Below are 18,375 nucleotides of genomic sequence, written 5' to 3'. Positions count from 1 at the left end.
GCAGCTAAAATGTCCCCCTGAAGCCTTCTCCTTTAGGCAGAACAACCCCAACTCTTTCAATCTGTCCATGTAGGGGAAGTGCTCCTGCCCCTGGTCATCTTTGTGTTCCCTGTCTAGAGCTGCTCCAACAGCTCAATGTCCTTTCTTATCTTGGGGTCCTGGAGCTGGATGCAGTGCTCCAGGTTGGCTTCTCATGAGAGCAGAGCAGAGTGGCAGAATCACCTCCCTTGACCTGTTTGCCACACTACTTTTGATGTAACCTATGACAGAGCTTGCCTTTTGGGCTACAAGTGCACAGTGCTGGCTCATGTTAAGTTTTTTAATCATCAGACATCCCCAAATTACAGAATCACAAAGTTGGAAGAGACCTTTGAAGATCATCAAGTCTAACCAACCCCATCCTATGCTAAACCATATCCCTAAGTACCTCATCTACCCTTTTTTTGAACACGTCCAGGGAAGGTGACTCAACCCCCACCCTGGGCAGCCTGTTCCAGGCACTGACAACTCCTTCTGTAAAAAATTTTTTTCTAATATCCAATCTGACCCTGGCACAGCTTTGTGCCATTTCCCCTTGTCCTGTCTCCTGTTACTCTGGTGAAGAGACCATCGCCCACTTCTCTACAACCTCCTTTCAGGTAGTTGTAAGTGGTGATAAGGTCTCCCCTCAGCCTCCTCTTCTCCAGGCTAAACATCCCCAGCTCCTTCAGCTGTTCCTCATAGGATTTGCCCTCCAGCCCCTTCACCAGCTTGGTTGCCCTTCTGTGGACTCGTTCAAGGACCTCAATGTCCTTTTTATGGTGAGAAGCCCAGAACTGGACACAGTACTCGAGGTGTGGCCTCACCAACGCTGAGTCCAGGGGCACAATCACCTCCCTAGACCTACTGGCCACACTATTTTTGATACAAGCCAGGATGCCATTGGCCTTCCTGGCTGCCCAGGCACACTGCTGGATCATATTCAGTCTGCAGTCAACCAACACCCCCAGGTCCTTCTCTGCCTGACAGCTCTCCATCCAGTCTCCCCCAAGCCTGTAGTGCTGCAGGGGGTTGTTATGTCCCTTGTGCAGCACTCTACACTTGGCCATGTTAAACTTCAGCCCATTGGTCTTGCACCTGGGAAGGAATAACTGCTTGTATCAGTACAGGCTGGGGGATCACCTGCTAGAGAAGAGCTCAGTGGAGAAGGACCTGGGGGTCCTGATTGATGACAGGTTGGCCATGAGCCAGCAGTGTGCCCTGGTGGCTAAGAGAGCCAATGGGATCCTGGGGTGCATCAGGAGGAGTGTGGCCAGCAGATCGAAGGAGGTGATCCTCCCCCTCTACTCTGCACTGGTCAGGCCCCACCTGGGGTATTGTGTCCAGTTCTGGGCTCCCTGCTAGAAAACAGACAGGGATCTCCTGGAGAGAGTCCAGAGAAGGGCTACAAAGATGATTAAGGGTCTGGAGCTTCTCCCCTATGTGGAAAGGCTGAGCGAGCTGGGACTGTTCAGCCTTGAGAAAAGACGACTGAGGGGGGACCTTAATAATGTTTATAAATATCTTAAGGATGGGATGCAGGGGGAATCAGCCAGCCCCTTTTCAGTACTCTGTGGGGACAGGACAAGGGGCAATGGCTGCAAGTTGGAGCACAGGAAGTTCCGCACCAACATGCAGAAGAACTTTTTTCCCAGTGAGGGTGACAGAGCCCTGGGACAGGCTGCCCAGGGAGGTGGTGGAGTCTCCTTCTCTGGAGATACTCAAGATCCATCTGGACACCTATCTGAGTGATATGTCCTAGGGAGCTGCTTTGGCAGGGGGGTTGGACCCAATGATCTCTTGTGGTCCCTTCCAACCCCTATGATTCTGTGATTCTATATATACACCAACACAACCCCAAACTGCATCAACAAGTCAGCATGGAGAAGTTACAAAGAGGATAGCAAGCTGGCACATTTGCTGTCCTTCAGTATCCCCAAACTTCAATGCAGGATCTATGATAAACGAGTAGCAGAAGAAGCATCATCATTGTACACGTAACTTCATAAAATTTCTAACCAGAGCATTCTCAGGGAATTTCAGACTTCTCAGCTCTTTCCTCTACACATGTTGTGTGATGCCAGAAGAACAACCTCCTGGCTTTTAGAATCTCTTCCCCAAGAAAATTATCTTCCTAGCAAAGTTCTCTTGGAATACTAACAAATCAGTGCTAGTCCATCAGACCATTAAAGAATGCCCAGCCAGTTCAAGAGGTCTGAGTTTAAGACAATATGCTCTTGTCACTAATCAACCAAATACAGGGAACATAAAAGCATTAACCAGTGCCTCATGTGCTCCAATGTGTTTTGTACTTAGCTGACCTAGGATATGCCTTCCGTTATTTTACTTTGCTACCCTCTTCCTAGGGGTCTAAAAAAAATAATTGAAGAATTAAGAGCCCGACAGAAGTGGATCTGCATTTACTGACGTTCTTCTGAATTCACTATCACCATGTCAGCAGCTGCACTCTTTTCCAGTTCCAGTGCATATGGGTTATACTCTTCTTCAAGTTTTCTCCTCCAGATTTTAACTAGAGAATATTAGAATAAAGAAAGAACAGAACACAAACACAACAAACAGGTTATTCTCTAATACTTGAGGAAAAAGTTAAAATGAGAAGTCATGCTGATTCCCAGCAACTTACAAGTATTTTTTAACAAACAGAAATAAGGAGCTCTGTTAAAACTCCTTGGAGAAAGCGAGGAATACTGCCTGCCATCAGTGGACCTAAGAGAGGGCTTTTTCAGCAAGAGCTGACCTCAAGTTTTTAAAATCAGAGGGGCAGAGAGAAATCACAGAAAAGCAGGGTTTCCCCAGTTACTAACCACTACGGGGTCAGGTGTCATGTGTTTCAGTGAAAATGGTAGAACTGAAGAGCACTCTGAATGAAAACTGAACAAAGCCAAGTCAGTAAATACTCACTGTAATTTGGTACATCCTCATCAGAGTCCTTGGAAGATGTTTTACCAGTTTCTGATAAGCTGTTCTTTCCATCTTCAGTGGTTAAGATGCCAGGTTGGATTTCTCTTCCTCCTCCTCCAGCTTCTTCCTCTAAAGCTGCTACCAGATCTTTGTAGGCCTTCCTGGCCTCTGTTGTCAGTTGTACCATTCTATGAAAATGGTCCTATGGAAATACAAAACATCAGTAAAGCTTAAATCATACAGTTAAGTTTTAACATCTCCACGAAAAGCTGTAATGAGTATTCCTTATTCAGAACATCTGTGTTTATATGTAAAAGCCCAGTAGTTAAGTATGTATAAAGACATGAAAAAGAAATGATACAGAAGCAATGATAAACACACCAGTTGTCTCAGGAAAATATTTTTGGTAAGAGATCTAGATGGAGAGGATGTCAGAAAGAGATGGCCAAACTGCTTTTCTGAACAGTGCTGAGTGTCTATGCTTCTAAAATTAGTTCTATCTGTAAGCCACTGACCCAGGATTAAAGAGTCCAAGTGTGCAGAAGCAAAAGAAACAAGCAAAACCTTGAAGTCAGAATATTTTTTTCCCCCACTCACAGGTAAAGAGTAATGTTAAATATTTCAGCTCACCTGAGCCCCATCATAGCTGAAAATTCCCACCACACTCACAGGCACTGCTTTGTTCACACAGTGCCCCAGGGCCTTGCGGTTCAGGGCAAAAACAAAGGGGATGTTCTGTTCACAGGCGCAGTCGATAATGTTGTGCAGAGTATCATCCAGCCCACCTGCAGCAGACAACAGAATCAAGAATGACACTATTCAAGGCTGACTGCAACTGTACTGGTAAAGACAACAAAAAATACCCTTGAAATTATGGGTGCATTTTGAAATGACAAGAGTTTATACAAAAAAAATACATGGATCTCAATAACAGTGTGAGATCTCAATTTTAAATGAGAATTTTACTTCCTCCCCACCCCCACCCCCCCAGCTTAATTCTTAGTTATTGTTGTCCTCAGGCTGCCACTGTTCTGAGGTTTGTTACAGTGTAGGATCGAGTACTGAAACAAGAGCCAGCTGCTAAGAAACAACTCAAACAACAATGGTAATTACAAAAAACCTTACACAAACTCACTGAGAAGTAACTGTCAATCTGTGTCCTAAAAAGGACTGACAGAGCAGGACTTCTTGTGGTAACAGGTGCAGCTGGCATCAGCAACCTCTGCCTGTTCTCAGCTGCAGCAGCGCAGTCTTTTGCACAGCTGCACTGCAAATCAGTAACTGAACTGACCCTGCTCTCAGGAAACTTCCCTTGCCCTGGAGAGCCTTGGCTCATCTCACAGTTCAGCTGCACAGGAGCACACAGTCTGAAGGAAGGCAGGCACCTTTATATGACTGGATTGCAAAGGTTACTCCTTTAATAATAGTACTGCTGCCAGTATAGCAAGTCTGGGTTTTTTACACATCTTTTGTTTAAAAAAAGCATTTAAGAAGACATATATTATTTACCCTTTGACTGAATCTTTTCACAGTTAGGAGAGATGATGACACACTTAAGTTTTTTCAGCTTCAGATGTTTCAAAACTTCTCTAAGACCCATAACAAGCCTGCGCTTTATCTTGGCCTTCACTGGGTCTTTCTGATACAAGCGATCCTGGAAACGAACCAGTTCCTTTAGGAGGTCTGTCACACAGCTGTCAACTTCCTTACTAAGTACCTGGCTGCAGTATCTGGAAGAAAAAAAACAAATACATTTTAGAAACACTAAAATGACAAATATTAATACATAAATACGTAAAATACATAAAGTCTAGTTTGCCTTCCATTCTATGTCTTTGTCTTTTTTTGTCCACTCCAATCACACTCGTTTTATACATGAAAACAAAAATTTACTTCAGATTTTTTCAGTGGCTGAGAACTCAGAGAAATTTTGTTATTTGTGGTTTCTGGCTCCCATATCAAACTATACTAAAAATAGATATATACATGCACAATAAACATACATAAATTTTATACCAATAACTATATATCCATGTTTTTCTAGTGAGACATTTTTCTGAGGGCATTTATTTTGACCAATACAAATTAAAGTTCAAAGTATAAAATTTTAATTTAGTCCTATACATAAAAGGGTATTTAAAGCAAATTCAAAAATCTGGATCAAATTCCTCCTCCCCAGGATCACAGTTGTTAGAATCTGTCATCCTATTTCACTTATCAGATTGTCTTGTGGTGTTTGTAAAGGAAGGATAAAAACGGATGTACGTCATCCTTCCAGTATTCCCTGGGAAGTATCAGGGTTCCAAGCTCATTTTTTGCACATCTTTACACAAAGAGTCATCCAGTAAAGAAAGATCTCAAAAAGAAAACCTAAAGATATCTCAACTGCACAGCCAACAGAAATATGCCAAGTGGCAGATTCACAAAATAATACGAGATCACAAGATCTACGCTGGATCTTAGAGATACAATTATGCTGAAGTTAAGTTATAAAAGTTTTTATTTACTATTTCCCGCTGATTTCTCTAAGTCTCAAAGGCAAGTCTAGACCAGATTTTCAGTGTTTTAGTAGACAACAGAATATTTTTGAGCTTTGCTGAATTTTGCATCCTAGAACAAGATGGACTGTACATATGCAACCCAAACGGTGCTTTCAGTAAAACTGCATTGCACAGACACAAGTTAAGTAATTTTTAATGCTATCAGAAGTTAAGTGAAAGCCAACACATGGCATCAGGAAGATAAAGAATGGTTGTATCAATATTAAACTAGTTCATGAATTGCACAAAAGCCAGTGGTGCTTTTATGGAAGGAAAAAATGGAAGTTTAAACCCTGTTTAACTGAATTAGCTATTTTAAACTGTGATGACTGTATCTCTGACCTCCTCACATGCAGTAATGGCTATTTCTTCTTTTATAAGGAAATGTGTACCTATCTTTATAAACAAAACTATAAGTGTTTGCACATAACCACCCATAAATCTCACTTTTATGTCTTTGCCCAGCCACAAGATGAAAGTATCATCTGGCTATACACACTTTTTACATTTTTGTTCCTTGGTGTGGCACTAGAAATCCAAAGAATACACAAAAAAATAACTATGGTGTACTAGACTTTCTTAAATACTAAGCCGGTACACCATTTATTTAAAATAAAGTACTTAGACTTTAACTAACGACTACTACTGAATACCTGATCTTGTTTTTTCCTTCAAGGAATATGTCTTTTGAAGTGAGAATTACAACAATATACAGACTATGTCTCTGGATAGAATTACTTTGTGTGTGAGCTTAAATAAAGGAAAACTTCAGAACCTTCAGTCTAAGCTTAAAAGATTTGCTGTAATTGTGGTACCATGGTAAAACAGACATCAACACAATCAATACTTACTCTCTAAACTTCCTGCTATGAATTTTTGGAAGGCTGGAGGTTAGCTGCTTTGGTATCACAGAACCTTCTGTGGACTCCTTGATCCCTGTGTCCTCCAGAACCCCTTCAGCAAGTTGTGTTACAGGAACAGCTATCATGTAAACAAAGATATTTTGATAAAAAAACAGACCAAAAAGCCACGAGGATATATAGATCTCTGCTGGTGGGATGGGGAAGAGAATTGGAAGAAAAAGGTGCAACTTGTAGGCTGGGAGAAGAACAGTTTAAATAGGATAGCAAAGAGGGAGGAAAACACCACCACCACCAGAATATACAAAGCAGGTTATACATAGTGGAGTGCCCAGAACTCCATGCCCAACCTGCCCCCAAGCAGTGAACCTCCTCTCACTGGCCCAGCCAGCTCACCCCAGTTATATATCTACCACAATGACATATGGTATGGAATACCCCATTGGGCTAGTTTGGGTCTCCTGCCCTGGCTGCATCCCCTCCGAGCTTCCAGTGAAGATTCACTCTTTCCAGCTGAACACCAGAACAATCTAACCATTCATCAGCTCTGGCACACTTAAGCCCAAGCTAAATCCCAGAAAATTCTGAAGCTACCATTTTCATTTGACAGTATTTAATACACATTTTTGAAAGTAGTATGCATGCTTAATCTCTAATCTCCATCTACATGATGCATGGTAGCCTTCTCTTGAAAGATACCTGCTTGACTATCTTGTTGAAGTATTTCATCTTCAGTAGTATTTTCTGCAGACTGACAAATATTATCTTCATCTTTTGCTCCTGCTGTCTGTTCTAGGAGACGTTGCTGTTTTCGTTGTTCTCTTTCTTTCAGAATAATCTAAAAAAAAAGACAATAAATGTATATATATATGTAAAAAATCCAAATCAGTGTCACACAAATAACACAGCAGTTTCTCTCACCCAGTGTTTGCATACAAATCATTCATAAAGAAATCTGGCATCATCACTCAAAGTTTGTAAGATTTTTTTTTTAAATTTGCACATAAAAATAAGGAAAGGTATGACCTCAATCTAACTAAAGAAGGAGTTTTTCCTTGATTACCAGCTTCTGGGTGGAGAAAATAATTACTAGGGATCAACTACAAGGACAGAACTGAAGTTCAAGCGACAGAGAGAAGCAAAGCGGGTGAAAAAGCCTCTACTTTTCTTCTTCAGACTGTCAATTTGTAGCAATCCAGACACAGACTCAGCCACACAGACACATATATTTATATACACATGTGTGTGTGATTCTTCCTCCCCGTACTCCCCTGTCACAAATCTTGACTCAGTCTAATACATCTCAAGTCTCTGAACTCGTTAGCTGAAGAAAGAGAGGGTAAGTTACCGTGGGAAGCTAAGCCATATGGTACACAGAAGGAAGGTCTGACACACGCTGGATCAAACATGCTGCCAGAGGTGAAAGCAATAACCAGTCTCCTGAAACTCACCCTCCTTTCTGCTTTCATAGCTGCTAAGAAGCAGTTACCGTATATCTGACCACTAGCTCGGCTAATCTACCCAAAATTTGTAATCAATGACACCACAGAATCTAATTGCAAGATAAGTATCTCCATTTGCATTTGTCAAAAATGAACAAAGAGCAAAAATAAGCTTCCTACCATACTCAGAACACAGATCTTAATTTTACAGACAACTCAAACTTTGTCTTCTCAAACCTTCTTTGGAAAATAGGTTACATGAAGATAGAATAGCCAGAAGACACAGCAATCAGAATCACCACACAGAGTTTGTTACACGTTGTTTATATTGTACAGTTCTCAAATTCAGTTAAGCAGCACAGAATGACCACTAAACAACCTTCACTAGCCCCATAAGAATTGTTCTAGACCAAACAGTGACCTAGCGATGGAGTAGTAGCTCAAAATTGTCTGTACAGAAGACACAACAGGAAGGAATAAGAAAAGGCAGAGAGGCAGGCTACTGGAGAAGTCACCAGGTGCATCTAACACAAGCTACTGCAGAACCAGCTGAAGTTCTGGCTGGGAAAAGCACAGAAATATTAAATACTACTTTTGTTTTATCCATTCTCCCTAGTCCTGCAAAAAAAATCTTATCCAAACCAAGTAAGATTTCTTTGGATGTCCCCTGTCACCAATGGTAAGTGGACACTTTTGTAGTGGCACTTCTTCAGCTATCAAGTGATTTATGATTGTTTCCCCAATACATTAAGAAAATGTATTTTGGGGAAACATGCATATGCTCTTTAGCAAGAATCCCCTCTTCTTCCCCCACCCCTCCCTCTTTCTTAAACCAAGGAAAGCTAAAATTGAATTTAGATGAGTGGACACTGAGATGCAGATCTTCAATCCAGAGGGTTTAACAGACTCACAGTATAATACTGAACAGTAGCCTATATTTTAGTATTTCAGGTAAACATAGAAGCACCTTTTTAAGAGGTGTTGGTCTCTTTGCCTTAGGGACTTCTCTCTGTTTCCCTTTCTTTACCAAAGGAGCGCTGGAATCCAAAGGGTTATGAGGCATCTTTCCTTGGTTTAACCGGTGACTTTTTGTGGCTGCTGCAGGTTCTTTAGAAAGCAATGGTATGGCACCACCAACTGAGATAAAAAAAAAGTCTGCATCAGACAACTATAAAACACGCCTAAACTAGATTCCACGGCGAGTTTAATGACCAGATTAGCACTAGTATACACATACTAAATTTGTTTTGTGTTGCTAGTCCTGTGTCATTAAACAATGTTATTTAATAAAGATACTCCTCCCAGAAGACTCGTGTCCTCTACTTTTATTATACAACTAGAATCACAAGCTCACTCCTGAACTCTCCAAAGCAGGATCTAGGAAAAAATACCGCACGCCAAGCTACCTTCAACACCATGCCATGCCCGCCTGGTAAACCCTCAGGAGTCTCCACCGTTTCATGGTAATGGCATTTCCTCCCTCAGAGATTCTGTACCACACTAAGATACATACTGAGCTGCAGTATTACAGATCTGAGATTTAACTGCTGTAAATAATCTGGAGCACTTACTCCTACCATTAGTTACACTTTAGTGATGTTTGATAAAGCTCATTTGCAGATGGATAATGAGTAATGCAAAGCTACAGCTAAATCTCTTTAGCTTAACCAGCACAGCTCTCTGGAGATGTCACATTTACTTGCATTTTTCAGAGGTTTTAGTGCACAGAAGCTCTAATTGACTGGCTAAGACACTGAAGTTGGGTCCTTCCAAACCATGATTTCACACCCTAAGAACTACATTCCCTTTTCAGCTGCTATTGGTAGGAATTGCTGTACCCTGTCAAACCTCTTTTATCTCCAATATAAACCAGGTTACATTAGCAAGTCAATGAAGAAGATGACATAAGTGTCACTGGAATAAGCTTGATACCTTTGTGCCTCATGCAACATTTCTCCTCTAAAAAAACCCCAGAACTTCTGGCAGCTTGTCTTAAGCCATCTTCATTTTCTCCTTCCAAACCATTTATATGCTGATCCTCCAACACCACATACAGTAGTAATAGCATAAAGAGTTTATTTCACAAAGCTGCTACACCACAGTTCTTCTCTTTAGGCTCTGTGTAACAAAGCCAAACTGAGAACACTGCCAACAATGTTGTGCATGTCAGCATAGGCACCTCAAGAACTGAAACTGGATTCGAAGCAATACGCAAATACACATCCTGTAGACAGCTGCAGTTTTCCTTTCCTGTGTGTATCACCTCTTTCCTTTCCTGTGTGTATCACCTCTTCACCTCAAATTCAGAGATCCCATGTTCCTGAACTTGATGACTTTAACAGTATGTGTCATAGAGCACAACTTGTGCATTTCCAAAATGTAATTTAAATTCAAATCACAGAGTGGGAGTGGCTGAAAAGGAGCTCTGGAGATCATCTAGTCCAACCCCCTGGTAAAGCAGGTTCATCTAGAGCAGGGGATAATTACTGCTTTACTGTGCTGTTCCATCCAACTGTTATTTAGCAGATGAAGCAGTCATGGAATAAAATAACTCTACCTTGCCCTTGTTCATTTGTGCTTCTCTCTGTTTACAGAGGTCAGCACAATGCTACTTCCCAAACTAATGTTACATTTTGGTTACATGCAAATTTATTGGGTGCATCGAACATTAAAAAGTATTATAAAGCTGAGTAATACCTGCCTTATACTTCCAAGATATGAACATCACAACTTCTCTCCTGCAGCACATTCAGTCACAGGCAAATTAATATTAGAAAACAGGTACTGTGTCCTGAGGAGATTTCGTGCTCCACCCCTTCCCTGCCGTTCCACACACTGTGTAGTTTTACAGAAACAAGACTGGCTATTATCACCTCTGCAGCACTGAGGCTGACTGGCTCAAATTAAAAGAAATACCAATTTAAAGCAGCATGTTACAAATGCTCTCAGTAAGTGAAGGAAGCTCATCAATGCTTGGTATTTTGAGCTTTTTCTTTAAAAGCTCAGCTATCATGTTAAACATTGTGGGACGAATTCTGTTGTGACTGGATCTTTCTGAAATGTTATTTGGTTTTAAATTCTTTCCTGAATCAAGGACAGAAATGTTATCATCATTAAATTCTGGCAACCATCATGCTTCTTTCTGCAAAATACAGCGCATTACCATAGCCAAGACTAAAATTTGACCTACAATGAAAAAGACACAGAGCTGTTCGTTTCTGCTTCCTGGTTACACATCCACAAGGTCTGACAGATTCTCTCCATCACCAAAACTTAGCACTTTGTTAGCAGGCACTTCACAATTATCAGGCATGGCACAACTTGGGCTGACTGTCATATAACCCCAGTGTCTAAACAGAAGGCTCTAGATCTCTAGCCTTGGAGGAACTTAGGAAAGCCATCACTGTTGTGTAGCCCCTTCCCGCAGGCTGAGATCACAACAATAACATCCGTATTTAAGGCAGAGTAAAAACCTCCACAAACATCAGTATCTTCAACAACGTGAAATTTCAATCACCTCTCATATTTATGCAAGGTATTCTTTCACAAGGCATTGTCCTGAAGGTTTTTTCCTCCAAACAATTCAGACTGCAATGCTTTTTTGTTTTTTCTTCATTTTCTCTTGTATTTTGTGAACTGTACTCCTACCTGCACGTTCAGAGATCGTTACAGCTGCATTTAACTGCCGAGTGCTTAAAAAGAACTCAAGTTGAAAGGAAGGAAATTCCATATTAACTGATACCTGAAAACACCACCGGTTTAGAAGACTGTTTCGACTTCTCAGTTTGCTGCTTCTGCTCCAAGACTGCCAGCATACCGCCCAAATCCAACTGCACAGGAATCTGACTCTTCTTACCACTGCTCCTGGCTGTTTCCTGAACAAGTTCAGTACCAATTAGCAATGGTCTCCATTTCAAATATAAACTCTACGGTGTGTAATACACTCTCAATGCCTTCATTCACAATACTTTTTATTTTTAACTTGACTTAATGAAAATATTTTGATCTTATACCAATACTTGAAGGGGTCCTACAGGAAAGTGGGAGAGGGAGTGTTCATCAGGGAGGTAACAATAGGAGACGGGACAATGGCTTTAAGGTGAGAGAGGGTAGGTTTAGGTTAGATGTCAGGAAGAAATTCTTCCCTGTGAGGGTGGTGAGGCCCTGGCACAGGTTACCCAGAGAGGCTGTGGAAGCCCCAACTCTGGAAGTTATTAAGGAAAGGTTGGATGAGGCTTTGGGCAACCTGCTCTACTGAGGGTGTCCCTGCCTGTGGCAGGGGATTGGAACTAGATGGTCTTTGAGGCCCCTTCCAACCCAAAGCATTCTATGATTCTATGATCTTTTAAATACATATTAACTTCAATGTGAAAAATAAAAAAAGTCAGAAACAGCTCAAATAACTACTGGAATAAAGCATAAAATATAAAGTCTTTAATAAAGGAGGTGCTTTGTATGCCAGGCTCCCACTTTGGTCAGACTGACACCTATCTTTGAACAAAAAAGAAGGCTTACCAGAATTGCAAGCTTTGATAAAAGTACAGAAAAAAGATTATGCATAATTGACTGGTCTAGCAGAGACCATGAAAGGGCAAAATACGACAAAATACACTATGGAAATGACTCATGAATTTTGTACTTTTAGAAGTCTTACCCTGGAGGATCAATTCCTTACAGCTTCTGTTACAACAGCGTTAAGGAATGTGACCTCCTTCTGAACCTAGGATCTCATCTTGCATCACAGTTATGCTGTGCCTCACTGTTGCTCTGTATTTTACCTCCCTGGCTACTTGTCATAATCCATCAGACCACTTTTGAGAGGTCTCCAACTCCTTAAGACAAGCAACCTTGACCGGATTTATGCCATGATCAGGTAAGACAGGTGAAAGAAAAGTTCCTGATATTAGAAACTAGTAATAAGTGAAAAATTACTGTTTCTCCCTAAACACTGTATCACAAACTGAGAGCCAGCAATTACCATCACTGGGTGCTTCTCATCAAGAGGATCTTGCCACTTATCTCAAAGTATGAATGACAATGTATGAATAAAAATCACAGGTGAGCTTGGACTTAACACTCAGATTTGAATATGTTAATCTCCTTTGTGAGTCTGAGTTGCAAACTTCTTTTCAAACATGAATTAATTACCTGCATTTTCTTTCTTTCTATTACAGAATATGAAGCCTGCTTCCCTGACAGTCCATCCACCAGCTTAGGAGTTCCATCCAGTGTGGGAGACCGACCATCCCAAGGCTCTTCAGGGAGTTGGATCTTTGAAACATAAGAGACAAAAGGTGACAAAGAGGATGATAAAATATTTAAGGGAACATGGAAAAGGGTTCAGTGAAGATATGAAATTCAAATAGAACACAGATAGTAGGATTGAGTACACCCTCAACAAGTTTCTGAATGACGTCAAGCTGAGTACTATAGTTGAAGTGTTGAAAACACTGGTGTTGACACCCAGAGGGACCTCAACAGGCTCAAGGAGTGGGTCAGTGTGAAACTCATGTAGTCCAACGAGGCCATATGCAAGCATCAGGACCTGGTTGGGGCAACCCCCAATATCAATACAGTCTTGGGGATGAATGGATTGAGAGCAGCCCTTCAGAGGACTTGGGGTGCTGGTGAATGAAAAACTGGACATGAGCTGGCAACGTGTGACTGCAGCCCAAAAAGCCCATCATACCCTGGGCCGCATTGAAAGAAGCATGGCTGTCAGACTGAGGGAGGGGATTCTGCCCCTCTACCCCACTCTTGTGTCCTCCCCCAACCTGGAGTCCAGTGTCCAACTCTGGGGTCTCTAGCACAACACATGGACCTGTCACAGCAGGTTCAGAGAAGGCCCACAAAAAAATGATCAGAGCACTGGAGCTCCTCTCCTGTGAAGCCAGGCTGAAAGAGCTGGGGTTGTTTAGGCTGGAGAACAGAAGGCTCCAGGGAGACATTACTGTGGCCTTCTGTATGATAAACTGTTGGCTGCTTAATCAGACTCATAATTTTCTAATTTTTTGCAGATTTGGAATAAAAAAAAAAAGCAAGACAGCTTCATCTTCAAATATGTATTAGACAGGAGTACGACTGGCTTAATGCTCACGTCTCTACAGCTTACGTAAGCTCCGAGAGGTTATATCCCACCCTGAATTACAAAGCTACCAGGTTTGTCTCATTTACAGGGCGTGTCTCTACAGCACTTTATAACAAATCTGCTTTGAGCAATTACAGTGCTTTCTGCTGATCAATGCTCCCTCCTGTCAATGCAATTTACTGCCTCAAAGCAAACAAGGGTTTTTGTGTTTTGGTTTTTTCCCACAAAGCTTGGATATATAATTGATATTGGTCTCAAATTCTTACCTTTGACAACAAACCAGGGCACTGCTCAGATGCCCTTGAACTTTGATTATATGAACAAACAGCAAAGGCAGAAATTGAAAGACTCTTAATATTATTTTTATTAAATGCAAAGTTAAACTAGAACACTACCTGTATGGAAAAAAAAAAACCCTACATAAACACAGTTCATTTCAACTAACTGTGAGTGTCCACAACAGAAGTGTCTATATATCAGAATTAGTAGCCCAGGCAGCAGTTCAGAAAGGTCTCTCCTTTGGAAAGACACAAACCTACTGAATTCATTGAGCAGCTCTTCACAATGCACAGAGTATCTACCCAAGCCCAAACAGTCAAAGAATTTCACCTTTAGTCTAATTTAAACCTTGCAGTCTTTTCCTGCTTATTTTCTTAACATTCACATAGTATCTTAAGATTACTTACTTCGGACTTCTTTCTGACAGCAGGAGCAAGTGATGATTTCTGAGATCCTAGTCTGTTTTGCCTATCAGAAGCAGCTGCCAGATCTGGAAACTCCTCAGCATCCTAAACAAATGTATTAGAAGATAAAGAACTATGAAGTCCACATTCTCCAAACTGACTTTCCTACATTCAAACAATTTTCTCCCTGCTTAGCAAACATTTACCACAATTTGTCCCATTGTACAAAAATTCATAAGCAAAGGGCAGCATCCTCAACTATACAATCTGGTTAAGTCATCTCTGCAGCAGTTAATTCAGGGCTGAAAGAGCTTACAGGAGAAATGTTTCCAACAGCAACTTGTTATTGCTGTCAGCTGATACAAATAATTAGAGGTAAATCGTTCCTAAAGGAGTGTTTTTCAGATCATTTAACAGCCTTGAGAACAACTTCCTTCTCCTTCCAGTACAGTCTCCAGCTGTGCAATTCTGCCTTAAAGATGTCAATGGTGACGAACAAAAAGGGCACAAAAAAGGGTAGTAACTCTTGGCTACAGTATGGAAATAAACAGATAAATCACTCAAGTGATTATGTAGTCTTACACAGAAGAGTAAATTTTAATAGCAGAGGATACATTATCCAGATTCCAAATTAAGCAGAGACAGGCTGATGCTTGCTCTGCTCACCTTCTATCCACTATCTCAGTCATAATGGTCCTGATCCATCAGCTTGGTTTTCATTGACCTGCTTCTCCTCCCACTTCAAGAGGCCTTTTTAGCTGTGGCACAATAGTGCTGGACACACTGACACTTCTGCAGCCTGAAAGACTTTAACAGCCCAAACTAGGACGTTCTAGCATAAGGACAGACAAACCTCACTCAATTAACTATTTTTAAGAGATTGGAAGTATGCCAAAATAGGACTTCATGAAAGGGATGAAATGTTCCAGGAAACACACTCTTCCCATTCAGGGACAGGTCGAATCAAAGGTAGTAGCACCTCTACATTTAAATAGCCAACACTAAAACAAATTTTATTTCAGACTGTCCAATCACCTCTTGAATTCAAATAAATTCGTGGTATTTGCAATATCCAGTAGCTGAATAAGTACATAAAATATAGCAGAGTGATTTTTATACCTCCTTATATTTGCCCATAACTCGTCACCTGTAAGAAACACTGGAAATCAAACAATATTATGAGAAAGATCAAATAATTTCCTTTTTATTTTCTTATTTCTGATTCCCGCTTAACCTGTAAGTCCCAAGTTATTCAGTATTTCTCTCACAGAAATTGCTTCATACTTTTGATTACTTTGGAGCCTTTTCTCTATCTTTCTTAGTTCAAGCATGTATATTATTTTAAGGCATGGAAGAAACACAAGGAAACAAAACCCACACTGTACTTATATTGGATACATCCTGGATTTATGTATTCTCATAATCCATTTTATTTTCTATTTTCCTAATAATTCCCAGCACTGTTTGCATGTTTGACTGGTACTGCCAGCAGTGGCCTGATTATCAATAGCAATACCTTCCATTGTTTTCTCCTGAGGGAAAATACCTAGGTCGTGGCCTATAGCTGTGCATGAAAAAACATGATTACTTCCCCCTGAATGGATCCATTTATGCTCATTAACAATGTCTGTAAATGAATGACTTTTATAGAACTAATAAGCAATCCATATACTGCTCCAGTGAGCTGCTGCACACAAAAGAGCCTTCTTAAATCTCCTGGATGCCCAGAAGTTCCATGTGTGATCCTTTCACACTCATCTCTTTCAAAAGCACCACACATGCACTCCAACTGCTTGTGAAACTGATGAGCAAACAAGCATTCCCAGCAAACCAGGAGGGTCTGAAACCTTTCACCTACAGCCACATCAGGTGCTGCAACCACATCACCAATTTCACTGAAATGTGTAGGTCTTGTTCCATGATTTCATGCTGGGTTTTTTTCCATTTCTGTCTTTGATTACCTTCCTACTATTTTCCATTAGTCCTGCCATTCTCTTTCTGCTCAGATGAGAAGTCACTCACAGGTCAGACACTGTATGGTAGTATATTGTAGGAATAGGAATGTTCTCCTGAGGGAAAGAACCTGCAGATCTTTGATTCTACCCACAATTCTCTAACAAAAAGATCCAGAAACAGTAATTTGTGCTGTTCTGGGACAGTGAGCCACACAATGAAAAGAATGTGTAGCCACATTTCTGCTCCATGTTAAAATGAGAACAGAAGCCAGCCAGGAAGGCTTCTTCATGCTTTCAGGCTATGTGAATTTGAAAAAGCCTGGAATCCCAATCAGGAATATAAGCAAATATAAGTGTGTTACACAGAAATTGCTTCCAGATGTGACATAGATAGAACTGTAATGCACGTACCACATTGTTTAAAACTGTGTCGCACTGTGGCACCCACTGTTTTCCTCATCCCCGGTGCACTCCGCTTTCTGCAAGCTAATACAAAATACTTCTCATTTAGGAAACTTAACTTTTATTATACCTACTAACATCCAGAATCAGAGATGCATCCTTCCAAATTTCCTCCTATGTCTCTTCTGCACTCCCCTGTGCTTGCTTAATACATGGTAAGTCAAAAGCCACAGCTGTTCCCTATAAGTAACTTCTGGCAAACACGTCAACTGAAATGGACCTGAACCAGTATCCTCTACAGACAGGATCTGAACTCAAATTTGTACAAAGCCCTGTTAATATCTGATATTTCAATACACTCAGAACACTTTAGAAGAACAACAACAACCTTTTCACTGTACCTCAATCCTTGGTGGCTCCTGTATTGTAGTAGATTCATTCTGAGGTTTCTCTGTATCAGTGGCTGACTTTGTTTTCTTCTTCTTTTTCTTCTTCTTTTTCTTCCTTTCTGATGCTTCCTCAGGCTCAGTTTCATTAGCATCATTTTTTGTTTCTGACTGCTGAAAAAATAAATCATGAGGTATGACCAACAGAAGCTGATCTATCACCAAAGTAAATGCAAGTGACCACACTTGTAACTAAAGGGTATCTTACATCAATCCAGGCTAGGGCATTAAATGGACAATGAAAATTTAAGATCTCTTAGAAATCCAGAACCACTGCAAAACCTTTCATTTGGAGCACACTGTACGTTTATAAGAACATATCAGGACTCCTCAGATTTCAGCAAAAAATGTAAGACTAATAAGGTCCAAGTCTCATTCTGAAGGTCAAGAATCTGAAAGAGGTACAACCTAAAAGTAATGTATTCAAAGTTTGTGTTGCTGGAGCAGCACCATCTCGTTATTCTTTTTACTATAAAATAAGAAAAAAATCTAGTAAAGAAAAGGCAACTACAATAGAAGTGGATGCTGTTTGGAGCCTAGGAAGAAAAAGCCAACGTGTCACATTAAGAGACACAACCACACAGTGACAGAAATTAGTTTAAAGCAGACAGTTCTCAAATACCTTTTCTTCATTATCCTGTTTCCCTTTGCCTCTGGAAAGACCTTCAGATGCTGGTGATGACACATTTTTCTTTGGGGGCTGTGCCAGTACCATGGCCCAAGACATAGGTGGTTGAGCAGAGCCATCTGCAGGTGTTTCAAGAAATGCCATTGGGGAAGAAAAAGTGATACACAAAGATGTCTCCAAAATATTTCTCAAATATTCAAAAGAAGAAGGACCAACAGCAAATTAACCATTGACTAGGAAATAAAGCAGAGTGCCATGCTCCTCCTGAGAAAGCACTGAAATAAGATGCACATACATTTCAATTCCTCAAAAAGCTTTCTCGAATTTTAACTACTACATATATTGTCCAGCACTAGATACAAACATCTAGCCCAATTAAGTTAGAATTGGA

General features: G+C 40.7%; 1 protein-coding gene across 1 annotated transcript in view; it reads right to left on the bottom strand.

Moving 5' to 3' along the window:
• Window positions 1–1,135: 1,135 nt before the first annotated feature.
• SECISBP2 (SECIS binding protein 2) overlaps window positions 1,136–18,375 on the bottom strand; it is a gene marked incomplete at its 5' end in the record, with an annotated part of 28,784 nt that continues 11,544 nt past the window's right edge. Inside the window, 12 exons of the mRNA XM_084278414.1 lie at window positions 1,136–2,548; window positions 2,941–3,142; window positions 3,571–3,725; window positions 4,450–4,670; window positions 6,332–6,461; window positions 7,040–7,178; window positions 8,750–8,919; window positions 11,525–11,657; window positions 12,931–13,053; window positions 14,557–14,658; window positions 17,312–17,470; window positions 17,979–18,103. Coding sequence (XP_084134540.1) covers window positions 2,439–2,548; window positions 2,941–3,142; window positions 3,571–3,725; window positions 4,450–4,670; window positions 6,332–6,461; window positions 7,040–7,178; window positions 8,750–8,919; window positions 11,525–11,657; window positions 12,931–13,053; window positions 14,557–14,658; window positions 17,312–17,470; window positions 17,979–18,103 — 1,769 coding nt within the window. The 3' untranslated portion in view covers window positions 1,136–2,438. The remainder of the gene's footprint in view (window positions 2,549–2,940; window positions 3,143–3,570; window positions 3,726–4,449; window positions 4,671–6,331; window positions 6,462–7,039; window positions 7,179–8,749; window positions 8,920–11,524; window positions 11,658–12,930; window positions 13,054–14,556; window positions 14,659–17,311; window positions 17,471–17,978; window positions 18,104–18,375) is intronic.

This window comes from Gallinula chloropus, assembly GCF_964237585.1.
Source record: "Gallinula chloropus genome assembly, chromosome: Z".
In the NCBI taxonomy this organism is placed as follows: domain Eukaryota; kingdom Metazoa; phylum Chordata; class Aves; order Gruiformes; family Rallidae; genus Gallinula; species Gallinula chloropus.
This window is presented reverse-complemented; position numbering and strand designations above follow the sequence as displayed.